This window comes from Varroa jacobsoni, unplaced genomic scaffold, assembly GCF_002532875.2.
Source record: "Varroa jacobsoni isolate VJ856 unplaced genomic scaffold, vjacob_1.0 scaffold_754, whole genome shotgun sequence".
Classification (NCBI taxonomy): domain Eukaryota; kingdom Metazoa; phylum Arthropoda; class Arachnida; order Mesostigmata; family Varroidae; genus Varroa; species Varroa jacobsoni.
The window spans coordinates 130,047-152,512 of record NW_019213656.1 but is presented as its reverse complement, the minus strand read 5'-3'; the positions used below and the strand labels follow the sequence as shown (position 1 = coordinate 152,512).

The following is a 22,466-nucleotide window of genomic DNA, read 5'->3' as shown; positions in this document are numbered from 1 at the left end:
TTTCGATTCCGATGAATTGAGAATGACAAGTCATTTATGCGGTTAATTCACCTGTTAATTTCATTATATGTAAAGCCAAATTAATTATGTGCAGTACTTTTATGTCTAGTAGTTCTAATTGTGCAGTCTACTTATAAGCATGTATCATAGCTATCATCCGCATGCGATAAATCTACATGTCAGTATTTTGCGTTTTCATCAACAAGACGATCCTCTGCGTGCAGGTCACGATGCTCTTTTTAAAAAAAAAAAGGACGTTTGGTTGGGTTTAAAAATAAGGCAAGTATGCGGCTAGCGAATTAGCTAGGTATTTTTTTGTCCATCGTTGACCTGTTACCAGAAAATACCTTTTTCGGAACAACTTTCCCGGCAGGAGACATCAAGCGGCGAAATACTGTGCTGAAATTGAACTTATGCAACGAATGATGAGCATGAATGTTTGGCTTTGCTTTTTACATCGCAAATATATTAACCCAATTTTACATAATATGTAATAGGTCAAATTGTCAGGAATTAAGAAGTTTCCGCCTCGATAAACTACGCGCATGCTATGATGTACTTTGCACATTTTTGGAGGACTTTCAATACTATCTTTTTCACATTAATTTTATTACTAATTAATAATTATGATTTGTTCGCTATGTTCACTAAGTTTCGTCGCAGTAACAACGAATGTCGCAAGAGAGGCAGGCTGCGCGCTTCTCGTCCGTTCTCGGGAATTCTTTGACACACCTTTTCCGTTAGATCAATACGCCCTTTTATCCGTCGCTTTTTTTATAGAAGGGGACTTGCATAAGAAGCTTATCGAGTGTGGCCTAAATGATTAAAGTGTGTCATGCGGCGTTGTAACGTTTGTCGGTATTGTAGCCGCCTGAGTACGAATTTCTCTCGCCTTTCCCTGTACACGCAGTCACCAAATGTTAAAGTGTTCATATTTGGTCGACTTTTGGCACCGACTAAAATGAATGCCGAAAAGAAACCATCATCATCTATCATCTAACGACTCTACTACGTTGAAAAAGGAAAATTTACCATATATAGTATATATATATATATATATATATATATAGAGAGTCGTATTGCCAGAGTCGTATTGTATTTAGAAAAAATTGCGGTTATCTCCTTTGACTTGCAAACGCCTGCGGCGGTAACCAAAGTAATCTTATTCGAAAAAGCCGAAAAAGGCCTGCGATAATAGTTCAGAATTCTGCTGGGCAGGCCAATAGTTCCAAACTGAAAAAAAAAAACGAAGCACTGAGTACCATTTGTTTGGGTGAACGAAAACGAAATAATCACTTTTCCCGACCCATATTTCTTCTTCCGAAGCAGAACAAGGATAAAGTTATAAGTAGTCTGTTTATTCGTGTGTTCCGCCTTATTTTTGGATTTGGTATTCTGTATATTAGGAGAAATATACTCAAGATTTACTAAATCTACTCATACATGAGTAGACTGCTGATTACCGAGGACTTATACATAAGTCCTCGGTAATCAGCAGTATCACTTGATTGTCGTCAATGAAATCAAAACATTCAATTTTCATTTGAGAACTTCTAGTTAACAAAACTAGTTGGATCACAGAATAGTACCTGGTCATGTTAGTTATGTGCTTCAGCCTCCTCATCCGCAGAGTACGACCGTTTTTGCTCCGCAGATTTAATACTAAAGGTTACTGAACTGACTATCTAAAAATACACATTTGTTTGTGCTTACGTATCAGTTGAGCTAAGCTATGTGAGATACTAACACGATCCATATTGTAACCCATAGATGGATCACCCGTCTGAATGTATCTTTCGAACGTCGTCTGACGTTCAGACGCAAATGATTATACGACATTGTTCCTACCAAACCAATATATATATATATATATATACAACGTTTGGTGAAGGTGAGGTTTTGTCTCTGTAGTGTGAGTCGACGTCGGCTTCTGTTTTTGGGGGGCGTCCCAATGGCTGTCGGGGTGCACTTAACACTCTATTAAAGGGCGTCGGCCCGCCCCGTTTCAGATTATTTGCTTAGTCAAGGAAGTGAAGCAAAAAACATGAGTACAGTGTGGAATTTTGTTAGCCCAAGTGAAGATAAGATCCAGGCAACCACTTTACCTAGACCATTTTAAGGGAACAGGAAGACAGACTTCGAGTAATCTAGAGACTAAGCACTTGTTGGTGTGAGTTCGGAATATCGGGATATTGTACGCATGAACATTAAAACAACCTATCTGAACTATCGACGCTAATGAAAATGCTTCGACGAAATGAGAAATACCTATTACAGTTACACCTAGCAGAAAATTGAACTATACCTTAACTTCAACGTACATTCTACAAAAGTTAACGCGGAACAACATATCACAACAGGAGGTTTCCGGCGTATTTTTCAATACCTACAACACGCTTTCATTCATAGCGCGCAAGCACATCAACATGATTATTTAATAGTGAAACCGCACTGTCGGGCTTCCCATATATTAGGAAGGCGGTAATCACTTATGAAATTGTTACGTAGTGAAAATAAATGGATTATTAAAATATATTTCGAATAATTGATGACTTAAACGCGCCTACGTTTAACGCGTTGCTTTTGACTCTTTAGATAAGTTGAACAGTGATGATAGAATGCCAAGAATTGGCTGACACGTCCTAGAAGCGCACACCATCGCTTGATGTAGCAGCTAACAGAAAAACAACGTACTAGCTGAGTATATTAAACAAAGTTGGTTCAATAATTCCAATAGAGCCTGTTCTAACAGTGTTACATTATGCGTAGTTGACACCTGCCAAAAAATGAAGCATAGATCCACTTAGCATATACATAAATAATGAAATTCGCACTATTTGCCGAGCATACACCCCGATATGTTGTAGCCATTCATTCTGTTAATTATACAAGATGTATCCATGCCGCCAGTTCTGTCTATTTGCAACCTCGACATCCAACGGGTGTTCCGCGGTTTAAGATTTTTTGAATCTGAAAACCCGCCACGTAAGCCCGACACGCTATCCTACTAACAGACCCCTCTGGTCATATGAGTCTTAAACTGAAGTGCAGAACGTGACGTAAAGCTCCGCGAAACGTTCCGCTGTTCAAGCATAATACATCGTCTATCAACAAGGTAAGGATTCACTGCATTTATTCTTTCATGCCGTTCTCTAACGGATCACTTGCTGTACGTATGCGAAGAAGAGTCAAGACGCACTGTATTAGAAACAAAAATCAATTATATTTTGATTGGTTTGATAATAATTTTATATTGCCGCACAAAGCTGAATAACTAAAAACTGCAGACTCGTAACGATACAAGAGGCCTGTGGCCGGCAGTGCAAAAATAAAGTCAATACATACAAGCTTTAACCTAACGTATCCATATGTATGTTACCGATCTTGAAAAAAAAACTTTTTTTTAGTTTAAGAAGCTTTAACAAACGATCTATACTCAATTTTGGTGTCATATTTTTAGATGTAGAAATTTCTTACCCTCTAGAAAGGTACTCATTTTTTTCAATAGAATTCTGAAAAACTAATTTTCAAGAAAAGTGTACACAAAAATGTACATAACGGACCTCATTATGTTGAAAACAGCAGTATCATACGAACCATAGACGCATTACATTTTTTCAGAAGCCGGTTATTACAAATCGGGAATAATATGAGGCTGACGAAACGGATTGTTTTCAGGAAATCCGATGACTAAGTATTTAACTGAAGTAAGCACATCCTCTTATGCAATATTTAATAAATACTATTTAAAGCCTCAAATAATTCAATGGTATACCAACACTTGGAACAGAAAATCAGTCGTTACTAGAGCCGATTTGATGTAATCTCCAACACTGGAGTGACAAACAAATGCGACATTCGACATTAACGAGGTTTACTAAGCGCATGCATCTGTTGTATGTTGGTGAGTGTATTCGCGCATGTGTCTGTGTACATGTGTGCAAATGGCGATGCACGGAGCGAGCATCACGAATATATTTGAATTGAAATGAAGATGCGTTCACAATGGAAGCGATTGGGAGTGCTTTATGCTGGATAATTCCTGCTGTGTCAAACGATCTTGCCTTCAACTCCCGTTCGAAGAACGTTGGTGCGGCGATGGGACATCGTTCGGCGTCTCATCGTAAACTTGTTTAAGTAATATGTGGAGGCATGCCAGATTGTTACCGTGAAAAAAGTGGATATTTGCCATGACAATTCATAGTTGGCTAGCGGAGATAGGCATGGGCCTTCCTAATAAAATGGGTAGCTGATAGCCAACAATATTGTGAACCATACTATAGTCATGTATATAAACTTGTTGAGAGTTTGTAAGTCTTTTTTAATACTTTTCTTATTCTTATTCTTGCCACTTTTTGCTATAAATCACATTACATAAATCAAAACCTTCTTCTTATATAGAAAGGGGTCGCTGAGCAATTTCAGCCATTGCAAAATTTGTTCCACTGTGATTCGATAGTAATTAAGGGTGTGAGTGACTTGTTAGAACGCATGTTGCCAGGGTGCCCACTAGCTTAACGGCAGAAACATCTCGATAACTAGAATTGATTCTGAATATTTAAAATCAAGTAAAAATCAGTATGATTAAATAGTGATCTTGCTATTTTGTGCTTCGCTAGATTTGCCAAGAATAAACTTGATCGTGTACGAGTATTTACCTAATTGGTAGTTGAACATTAACTATTCTATCGGGTCTTAATAGATATGCATTTTTATTATTTACATAAGCGTTTTATTTGACAGCATAAAAATGACCGGTGGTTCCCGCTCATAAGCAAGATCATAAAACTTGTTTTATAAGAATGATAATAGTTAAAGTTAAAAAAAAAATCACTTGTACGGAAAATCGCAGCGCGCAAGTGAACATTGCCTTTTTTTTTTCAACACTACACTGAAACGGCATTGTTCTACATATAAATAGACTTCTAAATCTATACGATGTTATTTTAATCAAGAACTGAATTCGGTCTGAACCCCGAAATAGCCTGAAAAAAGACGTCAGACGCACACGTCCGAGACCTTGCGCGACATGGGGTCTTAACCCTGGCCTAGTGCCTTCGAAGTGAGTACCGTCATTTTTGTCTTCAGACACTGCCTGTGAGAAGAACGAATTTAATACTAATTATTCACAATCATGACCAATATCACCAGTCCTGGCTCGAGCCCTTCTAAATATATCTACGCGACCCAACATACACCTGCTCAGTTCGGCAACGACAGTCGTAGAATTCAAAGCTACCCATGTAAAATTAGACACTTCATATTTTGAAATGTTCTGTGGATACGTACAAGAGTATGGTTGTACCAGAAGGCCATCCGACGTGATCACCGGGTACACGCGTGTTTTCAGAGTAAGCGATAAGATAAGAGATAATACTGATAATTGATAATACTAACCACAAGCACACTTATACGACACGTTTTACTTAATTTGCAACAAAGCGACAGTTGCTGTCTTCGTTACTATTACAGTTTTTAAGACGCTTCGACAATATAGTACGATTATTGTTTCAATCATCATTACATTGTCTCGTCGTGAAAGTCATTGAGGTAAAATCTGTGAACAGTTGAGGAAACTTATAAACGCACACATACACACACGCGCGTACATATCTAACAACCTGTTGCACTTGTTACTATGCTCTGTGTAGAGAAAGCAAGCAATGACAAGAATATTATAGGATGTCAATAAGCTACTGCACTTCGGGATTATCGCATCAACACGTGTTGATTTCAGGAAGAAGCGAAAACAAAGCGCTTGTTCAAACTTTGCAGCTGTAAGAAGCTTTATTTATTAGTTAGGTGGTAGTCTGGATTTATTTGGGTGTGATTAATTTGACTTTGACCCAGATTATCCTTTTTTATTTGTTATACTTTTCAGTGGCGGTGCTATTTGTGTGGAATTCACCTTTAAACTTGCTATGTGTATATACCCACCAGTGCCGGTGCCAGCGAAGGCTTCACGAATCGGAACGAATCAATAGCGATTCTGCACCGCATCAGAGCGGGCTGGGTCGTGAGGGAATCGACGAACATAATAACTAATAAAACATATATATATACAGTAACGAACAAAAATTAGAAAAAAAAGAAACATGCCTGTTTACTTGCGGGAAGCTACGCCGTGTTAAACTTACATTTCATGAATAACTGTGCAATAGTTTATTCTTTCATAGCAGACTTTCACACTTCGGAGTGCTAAGACGCGAAAGCCTTAATATAAGAGATGCTTTTACCGTAAATTGAAATAAGTTGAAATCTGTGGTTAAGAAATAGAAATTTGTGGTTTAGAGCCTGTTCCTATTCTTAATTATGTTTGTGTATGTATGCGTGAAGTTACATGGCCACGCTCAGATCAGTCTCCGCTAGCTCTACGGTACAATCGAATACACGAAATTATAGGTAAACATTGCATGAAGTCTGTAGAATATAAGGCACGGATAGATATTTAGCTGTAAGCTCGCTGGCGTCCACCCTACATATGCGCTACCCTATCTATATTTCTATAAAGGGTGTGACAGTAAACCTTAACCTCAACGCAAATAAAATTATTGCAATTCCTCAAAGCAGTGCTTTGCTTGCTAAAAGAGGCTTGTGCGCAGCTTCACTGCGCGTCGATTTTCTATATAGTTAGTATTTATGTCGTCTGCTCGAGCACTCTCACTCAAAATTTGTTAAACCCGCTGGCTGGTCAGTGGACAATTGTTCAAGAATAAATCTATCTGGGAGCTTTAAACCTCCGTTCAAAATGCGTTATGCATTCGACCATAAATCTGAAGTTCTGCCAAAATGAAGCTGCTAGCCTTGATTCTGCTTGGAACGAATGCTTGTATCAGGTTTTCGTTTCTACACCCTATTCGACGGCCTTGACGAATACTTGAATACAAAGTGGCCGCATTCAAAACGAAAATCCCCTATATATGGCACTAAACAGAAAACTATCGCCACAAGCTCATTAGTCATCTTTCTGAGCTCTTGATTATGGATCGACTGTTATGGTACCTGGAAGCTTTTGGAACTACATTATTGAATATGTACAGCTTTTGGACGAGTCGCATTGTACATACAGATTACTCGCTTCTATAGGGAAGCATGCAGAATGCCTTTAGCAGACTGAAAGACCTTTATGCTGTTCTCATTGTTTCCGCCCGACGTTCAACAAGACCACAAAACCTGTTGCCTGGATGGATAACCCGAGCCTGAATGTCAAAAATCCAGTCAACCTGATGTTGAATACATTTTAAACATTCGAGTGAATAATGGCGTTTAAGTGGAATTACAGGAGCGGCTCAAGACTACAATTTCAGTCCAGTCTATGGTTATCTTTGATTTTGGAGAAAAAAGTAGACAGGATCCTCCTTCTGTCTATGAAGTTCATTACTTTTGATCTGGTGTTGCTGTGAAAAGATGCCAACGCATTCACTCTATTAGTTGGTAAGTGAGTGATTTTTGTGAAACTACTTTTAATGTTTATGTATAGTTAACTAACTACATTTAATTCATAATAATTTGATTTACGGGTATCAAGTACTTTAACTATGAGTATATGTAAGTGATATTGAATTAATTACGTAAAAGTGTGTTTTTCTAAATTTACCTAAATTTTTCAAAATTTGAATTATCAAACAGTGCTATATATCTCATATCTACTGTTTGACTATCCCTTATCATCTATAGTGATAATTTTGGGCGAAATGATTTACAGCTTGCTAATATGCAGAAAGTGAACTTTACTATTTGTTTTCTTAATTTTTGTATAGACATATGTAGCCTCTTAAATATTTTCCACCACCTGTGGCATGCAGGTTTGCATTCTATGATTACTGTAAAAATTCAATCTGTACTATTCTACGTTATTATTCGAACTTTACTGTTGCACTCACAGTTTGTGTGGCCTTGGCTAAGTTTAATGGTAGACAAATCAAGCCAGGTCCGATATGGGACTTCAATTATCCGATATCGGGGTCATACCTACCCAGCCTTTTTACAGCGATAAGGAGGGTTGTATTTGATGTGTACTTTAGAAGTAAATAAAAAATGACTCATCATTAAAAGGCCGTCCCCTAATGGTTGTCACGCTCTGTTTCAACATTAAGCAAAATATATTCATTATTTCACATACATTAAGACGTTTCATACATAAAATGAGTGGCTTTATTAACACCAAAAATTTTCTGGCGTAAAGTTCTAATAAAAAATGGCAACAATTCGAACGAGAGAAGAATTACATGAGACTGAGTCTTGTCGGTAGGCTCGGCTTGATGGGAAGACAGTATGATGAATACGGCATTTACTAGAGAATCATGTTTCCTGTTCGAAGACGAAAGATTTCCCATACGGTTAATGGAAACTGACCCAAAACTGGATTTTTGGGCTGTTATCTCAACGGTAATTGCCTACTATTGCAGACTTTATACAACAGACACATTACTTTTTGGAAAAAAAAATTGATATTTACTTTAAACCGGTACCTGTATACTGCTTACATGCTAGGTTTCAAGCAACCTTATAATTATACGGAATTTCCTTAGTTTCAGCAAAATAGTGGGGAGTAATTAATTCATAGTAACGGGAGCCCTGCTACAGCTCGAAATATGAATGGACCATATTAGTTTAACATTTGAAGCACAGTAGCTGGATATTGGAAGCAAAAATAGGAGTTTTTCAAGTTGTTCAAGTTTTCCATCGAACTACTTTGATAGGATAGCAGAGTGAGTCGAACACTGCTATAAATATATTTAAACAGGATAACCGCATAACGCGATAACGTTCCTGAAATGGCGCAGGAGAGAGAAATAGGGACACGAAGCATTTGCAAACAAGCATGTACGAACAAAGGCTACAGAAATAATTGCAGGATAGTGATGGGCAGCATAATTTAAATCAAATGGGCAGATCTTGCACATGTGTGGTGTTAGTTACCGAACGGGTCAAAGGGTGACAGGCACTCAGTCTATAAATTATTCAAATTTAGTTTTCAAAGGTATTAGTCCTATATAAAAAAATTACAACTGTCCTTATGAAAGTATCTTGAAAATATATATGTATATATAGTCATTGTAAAGACAAAATTAATAATCAAATTTTTGAGATATAGGTTTTATTATGCAGTTATGCCAAGCTATGGTCGAAACTACACGTAATTAAATTTTTTTTCTGTAAACTTGAATTGCTACTACAACATGTTTACTACCTCTATTATTGAATTAAATTTTTCCACACAAAAGTTCAATAATTACCAGCCTGCAACCCGCCGTGAAAATTTTGCATTTATTTAATGCTTTCCTTTTGCACGAAATTCGCGTAGGTAAACATGTACCCAACTTCAACTAATTCCTCTATTGATATTGGTATTTACGCAAAGCATGCAAAAAAAATATTGATAGCTTTTTGACAGCGCTCGAAACTGCGCATTCCTTGTACGTTTTGGATCGCATCATAAAACCCGCCGTCTACTCCAATACATACTGTTGCAATTAAAATGTATTTTTATCTGTTAATTTAAATTTAATCACTGCAAACTTATCCTGCAAAAGTTCTATTCTCAGAAAAAGCGCTTAGCTATCCGTCATCCGAGTCAACAAACCTTTAAGTAGCATTTTTCACACGAAACCACATGACAGAATAGATTTTGCTAGATATTAGATAATAGATTTATTTGAAAAGTAGTGTTTAAACTTATAGATGAATGCATTTTAATTAAGTTGTTAAAACAGCTAACCGATTCGAAATGAACTTGATGCATCCCCGAAACCATTAACATTTTACTGGTTACCATACTTAGCTGCCAAAATACCTTCAGTTAGCCTTTATCTAATGGAACGTAAATAAATCCAATGCAGTTTTGCAGATTAACGCCGTACTACTTTTTGCATATAATTTGCTCGGATACACGATCGCACGCTGTATATACTTCTATGTATAGCTGCGACATGGTGCTACCGCGGTATGAAAAAGTAGTTTTTTAATTGGGAAAGATAAACATGCTGTTATTACAGACGAAAAATAAAGAACTTCCCTACGTAAAGTGCAATTTACCCACTGTATTAGGCTTTACGCAATAATGCGTCCATCCTACCATATGAAAATGAAATTTGATAACACGCCGCCGTTATGAGGCTTGAATAGCATTCTGCTTTTGCTCTCCCGAAGAACCCGATGCCAGGCAAAACAGATTTGACACAAGAGATACCAGAGATCAATACGAATAGCATCTCATCGCGGCTGTAAGTGAATCTCCGACACTTGGGCTATGATTGGATTCGAAAACAACGCACACACATTGTAGATGAACACTCGGGTTAACTGGTCCTCCTTGATGTTCAAACGCCACTGACCGCCGTCCATATTTAACGGATTCTCTTTCATCGGCATGACGTGCTTACGGAATACCATCAACACAGTTGCGTTCTTCAGGTCGATGGCGCGTCCTAATCGGTCTAGTAACTTCATAGTCGTCGATCAAGGCCCACCGCCAACCTCGACTAGTTAGAACTCCACGTGAGTAAATCATTACAGTCTCACCACAACCACAGTGTAAAGTTGACGTCTGTGTCTTCGATCATAGAGTCTGGACAATAAATTTAAGTGTATTACTAGCATTTTTTCAACTAACTTACTAGTACAGGAATGGAGGATGAAAAACGAAACTATAATTAAAATCTTTGAAGAAATAAAATTATATATGCATGTACATTAGGTTTGTTGTTAAAAAAGTATTGACTATTTGTCTGCCTAGTTAGTCAAAAATTAAACAATCACATACATCAGGTGATATGAGTCGCGTTGGGTTGACTTAATGTTATTTAAAAGCTGAGATTCTGGTAATAATAGGTACATTAAAATAATACTTTTTTTTTCAGACTTTAGATAAAATGCAATTTTTTTGTAATTAAAAATTAATTCTATTATGATAAAAGCGCGAATGCTATTTTGACTCATAAAAACGCACTATTTATGGTCAAGATACATTAGCGAAATAAACGACTTAAAAATGGTAGTGACTCTTTCCTTCTGGAAATTTCGATAAAGAAGAAGTTCCTCGTAGTCGGCAGCTAATTATGGGAAAAACTGGAAACCGTGTTCCACAATTTGTGGCAAAGCCGAGGCTAACGTTAACGAAACTGCTACTATGTGTTTGGTGGCATTGGAGAGAAGTTGTGTGTTATGAATATTTGCCGTCTGACGAAACGATTGATTTGAACAGAAAACAAGGCATTGAAAAAAAAACTGGCTGAAAATTCTGCAGAAAGGGTCACACAAATATTTAGCTACCCAACAAACATTGAGATAACTTAAATGGGAAATTTGTATGTTTCTGCTTCATAGCTCGGATTTTGCCCCTTCTCCGCCCCCACAAACTATCATCTGTTTCGGTTTCCGCAAAACTACCTTAGTGGTAATAATTTAGTTTCAATAGATACATGCAAAAATAGTGCGTCACAATTTTTCGCCCAGAAACCAACAGAAGGTCATCGCTCCAAATTGCGGATCCCTTAGTTTAATTATATTATTATACTATATAAAATTATATTAGTTTTCATTTTGGCTTGAGAACGGTCAATACTTTTTAGCAATCGATTAAACAAGTACTATAGAAAACGAAGGTGTATTTTTCAGAAGAATACAAATTGCCTTTCGTAGTTCCGCTAAACTTACTTGTTTGAAGTAGAAACAAAAAAACATTTATATCCATTGCTTAGAAGCACTGACCAGGAAAGGCAAGACGATAAAAAGAAAAGTTGAATACGTATTGCACCATGAACGAATGCGCCTGATCAAAGCAACGATCATTTAGTATATAGAACATGTAGGTTCGCCAGGCTATAGAAGCAGCTTAACCGAAATAGATCTGCGGCTCACGAATATGTTAATGTTATTTTAAAATAATGAGAACTAACGATAACAATAACAATAGAACTTTGGTGAAACTATCTATTTCATTTAGAAGAATCTAAATTTATACCTATTTGTTTACAATACGCACAAGATTACCCAAACATTGTAAATTCGAGATAGCTACTTTATGAATGAGAAATGTTAGTTATCTTTACCAGAATATTTAGCTAGCATTCACTACTGTCTCTTAAGCGAGTACAACATTGTGCTTCTTCTGATTGAAGTGTCCTTTTTCATGATTCCAGACGTAATCACCTACTCGGACTGTGAATACGTTAATAGACAGTTTGTACGAATCAATCGACATGTCTCACTATCAAAAACTCGCTAAAGGTTCCACTTGAGAGAAGTGATCAATCAACATCTGAGCTAACACCTCAATGCTTGATCAAACATCCTTTGACATAACGGATCTCGAATAACCCTGTGTTGCTCGGCGGCGGCCTTTACGGCATGAAGCTATATCCGAGGACAGATCACTCATATGGAATAATACAAAAGTATATTATAGCGAAATGAATCATAGCCAACATTTATTGGTTTGTTTGCTTCCAGAATATCACCTGTGTCAATTACGTCAATTATTAAAAAACTACATATTTTTTCATATCGTTATTACTTGGCACAAATATGCCATTGAATTGAAAACCAGAATAAGTTAAGAACTAAAATACAAAACCGTTCATATCTGTCAGATGCTGATTGATTGCACTGTTCACTGTGAGCCCAATGGATACCTATTATATAGGATTTTTGCCTTAAAAGAGGTACAGGCTCAAACTATATTGTGTCACTTTGTAGAGCAAAACAAACAATTCGCCTCCTATTCGTACTCACCTACTAACTATTTCTCCAGAGCCAAACTATGGCTTTATACGGTAATATCACATAAAAATTCGAATAAATATGGGTTCTTCTTTTGGGAACTAATTATTGTACCGATAGAAAACTTACGTCATGCAAACAGTCCTCTCTACTTTGCAATATCATTCATGTAAGTAGTATTTTTACCATACTGACTGCACACGACGCTCAAAGGATCAAGAATATTTATTACAGATATAACGATGGTTCAGAAAAACTAATCTATATTTTGACTGACTGTTGCTCTTTCGACGAGCCAACATTATATGCCTTCATTGTTATGAATTTCATTTTAAACGAAGGGAAACGCTAGAACAGTACAATACAAAACAATCTAGAATGTAAACATTTCTGAGACACACTAATACTACTCGCTAGCTATGAGAAATGCCACATAATGCTACAGCGCTACCGGGTTCCGCTAGACTCCGCGAAGCCAGCGTTTGATACAATATCTTATCTTCGGCGTTCTATAAAACATTTTTTTTTGTCATTAAAAACACAAACTATGTCTCTCACTATACTGTCGCTTATCCGGTCGCTTATCTGTGACGTATCACATTGATCTATATTAATAACGACAGTGTTAAAGCTTGATGATCTGGCTAACTGTTTCGTAATGTCGAAAAAAATGAAAACATATGTGTTTATCTTATATTTTATGCGTAAGCATTCTTGTACCATGGCTTTGACGAAAGAATAATGAGGCTGATATCAACATTATGGTAATGCCGTTTCAATTTATCCTAAGTATTATCCCGTGACAACGTATGTGCCTCCTAACGTTAGGACACGTTCCGGGTCTATACCGGAACGTGTATATATGCACAGACGTCGTTTCGTGCTGGGAGCCAGCCGTCTCCCTAGTGCGTAGTGACGATGCCAGGCGTAAAAATCGAAATCTAATTATTAACATTAATTCTACCTTTGTTTCTTCAACGTTACGAATTAATCCATAATACAAGGTATATTAGTCGTAGGCTATATTAAATTGGCAACTGGGCTTAGCCATCATTGGAACGACATTACGTTCAATTCTAAATTGTGAATACAATATTCTGCTCAGAAGATCGCATAAAACAGCCAGGAGAAGTTCTACCTTCTTTTGTAATTTTTTCTACAATAAATTTGCTAGGTACTTCGGATTTAAACAGTCTTAATTTGTATGCGCCTCAACTAAGGTAAGATGCGTGTTGGCACTTAACACCGTCTTGTGTAACTAGTCCTAGGTGCTAAAGGCAATTTTAACATTGTGACTTTTACGTCGATCATTTCTACGAAGACCGAAGAAAATTATGCTATCAGTAGAGTAAATGTAGGCAGTCACATCAGTAGGATAAGTACCCCTAAATTATAGAGTGTCCTTATTATAGACAGAGGCTTCTAAGAGATTATTGGCTTAAATTAAATATTTAAATATATATCAATAAGTTCCTGGGGGATGACAGAGCTGTAACTCGGCTGCTAATTATTCTTGGGTATAAACTTCAATATCCATATTGCCAAAAATTCATTCCACTTGAATCGGAAAAAAGATCATAGCTATGCTATTCAAGAAATACTGTCCCGAATATATTACTTGTCATGGCTTGTCCAACATAGATTTTTATTAAAATGTAAATAATTAATAACTGCTACCAAAACTGTGCCCAAGTAGAGCTGTTCTGCCTTATTTTGGTGGAAGTGCGTTTATATAGTCCTAATTAGAATTTAGCAGAATGTGCGCCAAGGGTGCATAGAACGTTCGCTAAATAACCGACAAAATTTTTTTATTAAGCGTGATTATTTTTATTCTTGTTATATTTGACTAATGTTTATGTTACATAGTACATATATGTTTTATGTTATTATGTTTTTATCATGAACCTTTCGTCAGAAAAGTGCTTTTTGAATCGAAGGATTTCGCCAAGAAAAATGTTTACTCAATCAATTTTTGCAAGTTCCAAGCATGGGATACTAGCACTTCTCTGCAGTATGTACTCACACACACATATGTTTTTTATGAAAATATATATATGTTATAAAAATCATAACTTATCCTTTAGAAATACTCAAATGGCAGATAGTGACTAAATTGCATATAAATTTACTTCTACATATTGACAGCTCTAAAATGCTATAGTTTGTGTGTTGTTAAGTACGTTGACAATACCAAATTTTTGACCAAATCAGTTTTAAACTAGCCAAACTTTTGTAAACATCCAGATAAATTAATTAATAACTAATTAAACTCGCATAACATACGGCAATATTAAGATTTCCCTTTTTTTACCGCCTCTGCTATAAGTAAAAGATACAGATTTTTTCGTGCTATGCCAATCTTTACGCAGTTATTCGTTTCTAACGTTTCACTACGTGTCTATGTAATCAACCGCATTATTTCAGGCGCCTACCTCCCCGTTTCATCTCCATGGTCGCCTCTCTGTCTCAACCGCTACGAAATATACCTAGGTTACTGTGGCATCAACATAAAGCGAGCAGCTCCGGCTAACGGTGTTCACATCTTCCCTCAATTCCAACATTGGCTCGGTAGGACATTGTTAATACAAGCCGGTTATCTTTCAGAGGAAAGGAGGAATGGATGTTGGATAGCGAGGGCGGATCTCCATACCCCCGAGGTTGGTTGCCATGCCGACTGCTATGAGCTCTCGCCCGACAGAGTCCTTCGTTCCCACCCTGCAGCTGGTCAGGGTTGCTCCCAGTTGAAGCGGCAGCAACAGGAACGGCGCTTCTGAGTGTTCTATCAAAAATCCGCTCTTGTTTTTACTTCCGGGGGTAAGTGTCTTGTTCAAACTTTTCGTCAACTCATAGGCCAAATCTTGTAAATGTTGAATACTTTCAGTTTCAGGCACATAACATTTGCTTGTAAAAATGATCGCAAAATTACCCTAGGCCAATGAACATGGACGATTTCAACTTCTGCGGGAATTTGATCCAGCTCAGAGCTTTACTAGAGTCCATTCACTTGCTTCCTACGAGATGAGCAAGGCTTAACTTTCGGTATTTTAGAAGTGATTAGGAAACGAAACAGGAAACAGCATCTTGTTCCTGATGCTGCAGAACTCTTCCCTTGAAGCTATGCGAATCCGACATGGTCGTTATTTAGCGATTTAAAATGGCCATGTTGACTATTTCGTCGAAATTGTACTTATCGATAACGCTTGCAAACACTGTCGTGTGTAAAATAGCTTCATATTGATAACAATTATACCATTCCTTCAATGTGTACTCCGATACTTACTTGCAATAATGTGGTCTAGCTCATCGACAAAATGTCGTTTAATTTCAGCGAAATGTACCACGTATATGTGTCGTGTGTTTTTCTTCTTGCGATTGGCGCGGCGAACGCAGTAAAAATCGGTGAGTATTTAACATAAGACGCCATTAATGACATCACAGATTTAGGAATACGCACGATTTGGAACGAGTCCTTATAGAAACTAATGAATCAGTTTGGCAACGTGACGAAAAAGAAGCCAACGTACCACACTTTTTACAAATTCATCACGAACCGCAACGGATGACTATAGTTATCGCTCTTTCATTTTTGAGCGTCACATGCATTACAGGGACAATACTAGGGCCATTATTTTTCAGTATTTTTGTAGTGGCTCTCTATGGGAATGTACTTGAATGTAACGTTCCATGACGACGAAAAATTCCTATTAATTTTTCAAAGTCGACTGCATCTGCGCTGTAATATTTTGGGCAAGCTTCCTAACCGGTAGAAAAATGTCTTTCATAGATTTCTTTGAATGGTAAAAGAGAGAAATGGAGTAACGTGCTCTTTCATTTACCCAACCTCGGTGTAGGGAGCATTTCTTATATCGTTGCTACGTGCCACTTGGTGCTATCTCATGACATCGTTGGAAGCATGAACGTCAGTGTTCGGACATAACTATCTATGAAGTTAGCAGTGAAGTTATTCATATATATATAATATCATACTGAAGCGTGCAACGTTCGGATACATACAAAATTTCGATTGCTTCTGTAGAGCTATTAACTGTTGTTCAGGAATTCATAGTTAACATATCAGTACTAGATTAACATCATATTATAAGTTCGATAGCCAAACTTTCGATAACTTTGTTTCATCACATGTCGCTCTTGCGTCTTTATGACAAGTATAAATCCAGCAGATATTGGCTCGTCTCGTAAACTGATATATATGTCTATACTAAGATAAGGCGGCGAAGAGGAGACAAAGCAATCTACGCCTACTTGACAAAAAGAAACAAGGATCTGTTGAGGTGGAGCTTGCCGGTAGCATTTTAGCCGTCGATCTTCCTGTCAACGCATCTGTCACATGTCGATCTATCAAAATAGTTCGTGCTGATGAATCAATCATTAACAACAAATAGCATGGGGTAGAAAATCTCAGTTGGATTTATTTGATAGCACCCATTATAGCGAATATAAAGTACCTTTTGACTGTCGCCATTGTCTGCAAAGTTTGGAGAGCGACATGTTGAGGCAGAGTGGATACACATCGTTTCTCATAGGGTTCATGTGGAACACCGATTGTATAGCTGATCAAAAAAGCAATTCTTAACGATTTCATTGTTTTTTTACCTTTTCTGTTCGGTACCGTATTCCTTTTAGATCTGGCCGGTTTTGCCATTTGCCGCTTTAACTATCTAGATCTGAGCTAGTTATTACGAAGAACTTATTATTTTCGTGTAAACAGTGCATCATTATCCATAATTGGGCTGTGAGCGAACCAGTTGCATCTTCTAGTGATTATTATCGTTGTGTGTCTAGCAATTAGTATAAAAAATTACCGACTAACAAAAGGAGACATACATTTAGAATATATGGTAAAACGTTCAGCAATCTTTGGTTATTTCGACACTATATAGCCTTTATTAATTAGTTTTATTGCTCTATCGTCGGACTCTTCAGGTGTAATCATGCCGCCAGGGTCGGCCCCTGCAAAGCACGTGTTCGAGGCAATCGTCTCCCCATACAACGGCTCACGACCATCGCCTGAGGGGGATTTCAAAGTTGGATCGTTCTTCGCGGAAGTGGCTCAAAGCGATATTTTTTCGGCCACTCGAGAATGTTAGTGCATTGTTAACAGATAACGTTATCTTACCTTCGTTTTATAAGAGGCCGCACTAAATAATAAAGTAGCTAAAAATTATACGGAATATATTCACAACTAATACTTACAATCGTGCCGTGAACACAGCAATACTATGTGAGGACACCTGAGTTACGTCGCTGGTAATACGTTCAAATATGCTTATGAAAAATACGTGTTAACTAACACCTGATAATACAGTTAATTAGTTATTTAGGCAAACTAACTAATCTTAATATCCTACATCAGAAAGTACTGTCGATACGTCGTAAATAACCATTAACGCTACGAGGTTTTGTGTACGTGTCTTTGTATATGAAATGTGTACGACCGAACAGTATGCGACCAACTGCGTCATCAGGTCACGAGTGTGGTGATTTCACTCCCGCTGACTTCAAGTGCTCTTCAAGGGCTCTTCAAGGGAACCAACGTTCCCTACATTTCCACAACGTATCAGGTAGATGACATTTAAAAATGTCTCTTTGTAACTATTTTGGGGTAGAGTGCGAAAAAAAAAACAAAATTATAATGTTGGAATATATAAATGGAAACACATACTAGTGAAAGTAGAAAAAACAATAAGAAGAAATGATTTCTCGGTCTGTACATTATGATAAATCGTGGTGAGACAGACAATCGCTACGTGTGTTTCTATACTATATTCATGATGTTTGCGGTAACGAGAGAATTCAGCTGCCCAGTAAATTCCGATGTTAGACTTGAGTTGTGTTAGGGTAATTGGCAACGTACTGTCTGCGCTGCCTAAAACTACAAGTCGTCACTTTTTTTAACCGTCCTGATTAATCCGTCCCAATTCGCACGAATAACCTTCAACAATTTGAACTATGTCTAGCTTTCGACGTCCTTCGCTTTAAGCGCTTAGCCTTTAGGTAGACACGTCCATTGAAAAAAGTCAATTACTCTGTATTATATATAACGTCTTAGATGATGCTTTCCTCTTCTGTCCTGCTGTATTATGAGCTTCGTAGAATCTATCTGTGATGTAGTTGTTCTAATATTCATTTATCAGTGCCAACTGATGCAAAGGGTTCGCACTCTCCGTGTTCGATGTTTTTAGCCATAGAAAAGACATGACACACTGCTAATCAATAGAAAATTCATTGAAAATGATAAATGCTTATTTAATTACGCTAGCTCGGTCAAAGTAAGCCAAACAAATTCTCTCTCTCTCTCTCTCTCTCTCCCCTCCATATATGTATGTAGATATGTATATGTATATATATGTTCTCGTTTTTTCAAAGTTGATACTATTCGAGTTATTTTAATAGTCAAAAAGCGATAAAAGTGCATAGCATAGAATAGATTATCTTTTTCACTGGTCATTTTCATAATAAAAAGTAGCTTTATAATATGTTAGTTTTTAACAATGATGCTACTTTTCGAAGGTTCGAAGATCAGTAAACTTGTTGAGAATTGACTCCGAATATAATAGAAATAATTATGTGTGAATAATGATCAGAGTAGGATAATATGGACTATTTTTATTGAAAATATCAAAAACTAAATAGAATAAAATGCTTTCACATATGCAGCGCAATTGCCTTTTGGTCTAGCTTAATAGAGGCTGTTGAGTGTAGCCGAAGAGATGTTTCTACGATCGACTTGTAAATCATCATTGTTGAACCACAATTAATGAGAAAAATGATTACAATATGTTCTGTTTAAAATTCCACAAAGAAGATAAAGTATGGGTTGAGATCTCAAAAGTGGTAGAGGTTAGAAGAGATCGAAGCGCCGTCATTCATGCACCAACAGTTCTTTTTCTCTGATCTTTAACATCTTTTCTAGACCAACTGAAAGATCGAATCTTTCTGCATATGCATATTTATTGAACATACTTAAACGTCTTATTCTAATATTCGCCCACTGCCAATTTTAGGATCACTGTCGCTCGGATCTGCACTCCAGCGGACGTCGCCATAGCCCGCCAGCCGACAATTTAGGATTATCGCTTCTGCCCGATGTTATCCCCGCGATCGCTGACACTATCGACCATTTTGGTTGGAGCTCTTTTATTTATCTCTATGACTCGGACTCCGGTACCCAAAAATTGCAACGTTTGCTTAACCATAAGTACCAGCGAACGAACGCAGTGACGATGCGTTACGCGAAAAGGGTGAATACGCCAGCTGAGGCAAACGTGTTCCTTCGTGCCGTCGATCTGGCCGACCGAGACGCCAATAAGTATGTCATTCTCGATGTACCCTTCGCGCGTGCCAAGGAAATTATTGTGGGTCATGCACGTGACCCACACGTAGGCAAGCGGAATTTCCATTTCGTTCTGGCCCAGCCCGTATCAAATGAACTCCAGCATCAACTCGTTGAAGAGTTCAGCGTCGTTAGCATCACAGCGTTTAAGTAAGTTAACGATTACTTCAGCGGCACTGATGTGGGTAGAAAGAGCTTTTCGGCTGTCTGTTGTACGCCAACAAGCGATAAGTACGAAATTTATTCTATATACGGGATCAAAAATTGGCTAATTGCTATTTTGCTAGAGGTCACACGGATAGGTAAAAATGTGATACGCTTAACGGGTCTGGGCTCTGTAAAACTCGAGCAGCGCAGTTTTTGCGAGTTTTACCTATAGTGTATTTTTTCGTACTCCCATTGTTTGGAAGATATAAGAAACAGGCAGGCTTAAGCCAATTGAAATATCGTTCTTGATAGTATGGACCTGTGTGGTAACGAAACGAATGAACTTACATCAGAATCTAAAGTGAGCATTTTTAAAACAAGCATCGAATTTTTCTGGAAACTATAGTTTTCAACAAGGAAAGTTCTTTTCGAATCAATGCTGCACATCTGAAAAATCGTTAAAACCTGTTCCAACATGTCCGGCACCTACGACCATATAAATAGCTTTGCTTATGCACACAAATTATGTAATATCTATTGGTTGTAAGAGCTACTTATATACATGCCGATTTCACCCGCTTTACCTACGTAAATGCGACAGTAACAAGGGGTTTCATTACGAGCCTGTTCCTCATGTAACTATGTATCTGCGTGACCGCGTATTATTTTTTAGGATGACTTCTGAAGCGGAAGCAGTTAGAAAGTTTTTCGAAAATGTTCCACGATCTGATGATCCCTCACAATGGTCGGAAATAACCGAGGAAAAAATCACCGCTGATCAGGCTCTTTTGCACGATGCCGCCCAGATCATCGTAACCGCATATAAGGAACTAAGAGCGAACGGCCAAATTCCACGCAAGTGAGTTAAAACCCGCTGCAATTTTTGATGTTACTCCATATGATCAAGTGAAATTTTCGGGACTCATAGTTTACAAAAGTTGTTCGAAAAACGCAAATGAAACAAGCATTACTTACAAAAACAATATGCAATGTTGGCTATCATGCAGTGAACGAAATTTTTTCATTGATATATGAACTGTGTTTATCATTCCGTTTAATGGTATATAATCACTCACCTGGTTCATATAATGCAATTTCAGACACAGAACGTAAAGGTGTTTGTTGTCGATCATTTTGCATATTTCAAACGTTGACAAGTCCTTCGTTTGCGCCATGCTCATACCCTGTATAAAATTCTTTTTAGCTACTTGTTAGCTACTTAGTGAAATATAATTTATTTAATTTAATAAAATATATAAATAAAAACGTAATAACCTCATAATAATATGACAATATCAAGATAACATGTTTGCCTACCAAATTTAAGGACATGTGATGGTTTAGGTTCAGATGCCGACGTAGACGTACTTCGTTTCAGTGAGAAGAAGCCGTTTGAAGCAATACTGCAGATAAAGCATAGCATATTTAATTGAACGGATTTGGCGAAAGGTAACGTAATGAGCAAAATTAATGAGGGTCGAAAAGACACCGAAAATACGATTGCAGACAACGGTCGCCCATAAATACACATTTTCTCTATAGAAGAAAGTGATCTAGAACTTCGAGTTTTCCTTTTGTGTGAACAAGCGTGCGAAAGTAATATGGTTGCAACCTTAGATGTGTTCAAAATGCTATGCAAATTCCTTTTTGCTCTCCTTGGACTAGAAAGCCAGCCAGGCCAATAGATCCTTTGATGTCAATGAAGGCACATATATATAATCTAAAAAATGATAGCACTCTACAACGTCGGAAGCTAACTAGTACATAACCAAGGCTATCTTAAATTGTGTTCACTTGACACATTACTTCAGCTGCATTCTGTAGCTCTTTTCACAATGGACTGAGAAAAAACGGGATGGTTGGCAAAAAAAAAAAAGCAGCTTTGGTAAGTAAAAAAATTCTCGATATGAAAGTATTGCGCAATAAATGGCGTCCAAAGCTTCCAGAACACACTCAGAAGCTGCTAAATGTCTATTTTCTACGCGCCACTGAGAAATATTATCTACTGACGATAATCTTTCGTCTAAATTCAGGTTTGAAGTTTACTCTATATATATACCTATTAAACCTTTGGTGTACGTTCATAAACCCTAATGACTTGAATTGAATTGTCTCGTAGGACCGAACGTCATAAACAAATGCTGTGAATAACTAAGTGATTGTGTAGATTATTTGCGTCTACATATTTTCCAAAAAGAGTGTTTATATTATATATAGACGGAATCAGTATCCGCACCACTAT

At 37.4% G+C, this 22,466-nt stretch overlaps 1 protein-coding gene across 3 annotated transcripts in view; it reads left to right on the top strand.

The window, feature by feature from the left end:
• Window positions 1-3,887: 3,887 nt before the first annotated feature.
• Window positions 3,888-22,466, top strand: part of LOC111263300 (glutamate receptor 1) — a 49,269-nt gene continuing 30,690 nt past the window's right edge. The window contains exons 1-10 of one of the 3 annotated variants that reach the window (XM_086969535.1): window positions 3,889-4,310; window positions 4,956-5,062; window positions 5,882-7,434; window positions 10,153-10,500; window positions 15,148-15,537; window positions 16,052-16,122; window positions 17,668-17,826; window positions 18,187-18,305; window positions 19,749-20,227; window positions 20,898-21,083. In XM_086969535.1, the coding sequence (XP_086825661.1) occupies window positions 16,056-16,122; window positions 17,668-17,826; window positions 18,187-18,305; window positions 19,749-20,227; window positions 20,898-21,083 (1,010 nt within the window). In that variant the 5' untranslated portion in view covers window positions 3,889-4,310; window positions 4,956-5,062; window positions 5,882-7,434; ... (1 more) ...; window positions 15,148-15,537; window positions 16,052-16,055. Of the gene's footprint in view, window positions 4,311-4,955; window positions 5,063-5,881; window positions 7,435-10,152; window positions 10,501-15,147; window positions 16,123-17,667; window positions 17,827-18,186; window positions 18,306-19,748; window positions 20,228-20,897; window positions 21,084-22,466 lie in introns of all 3 variants that reach the window. The other 2 variants (XM_022838248.2, XM_022838249.2) reach the window with 2 other exon arrangements.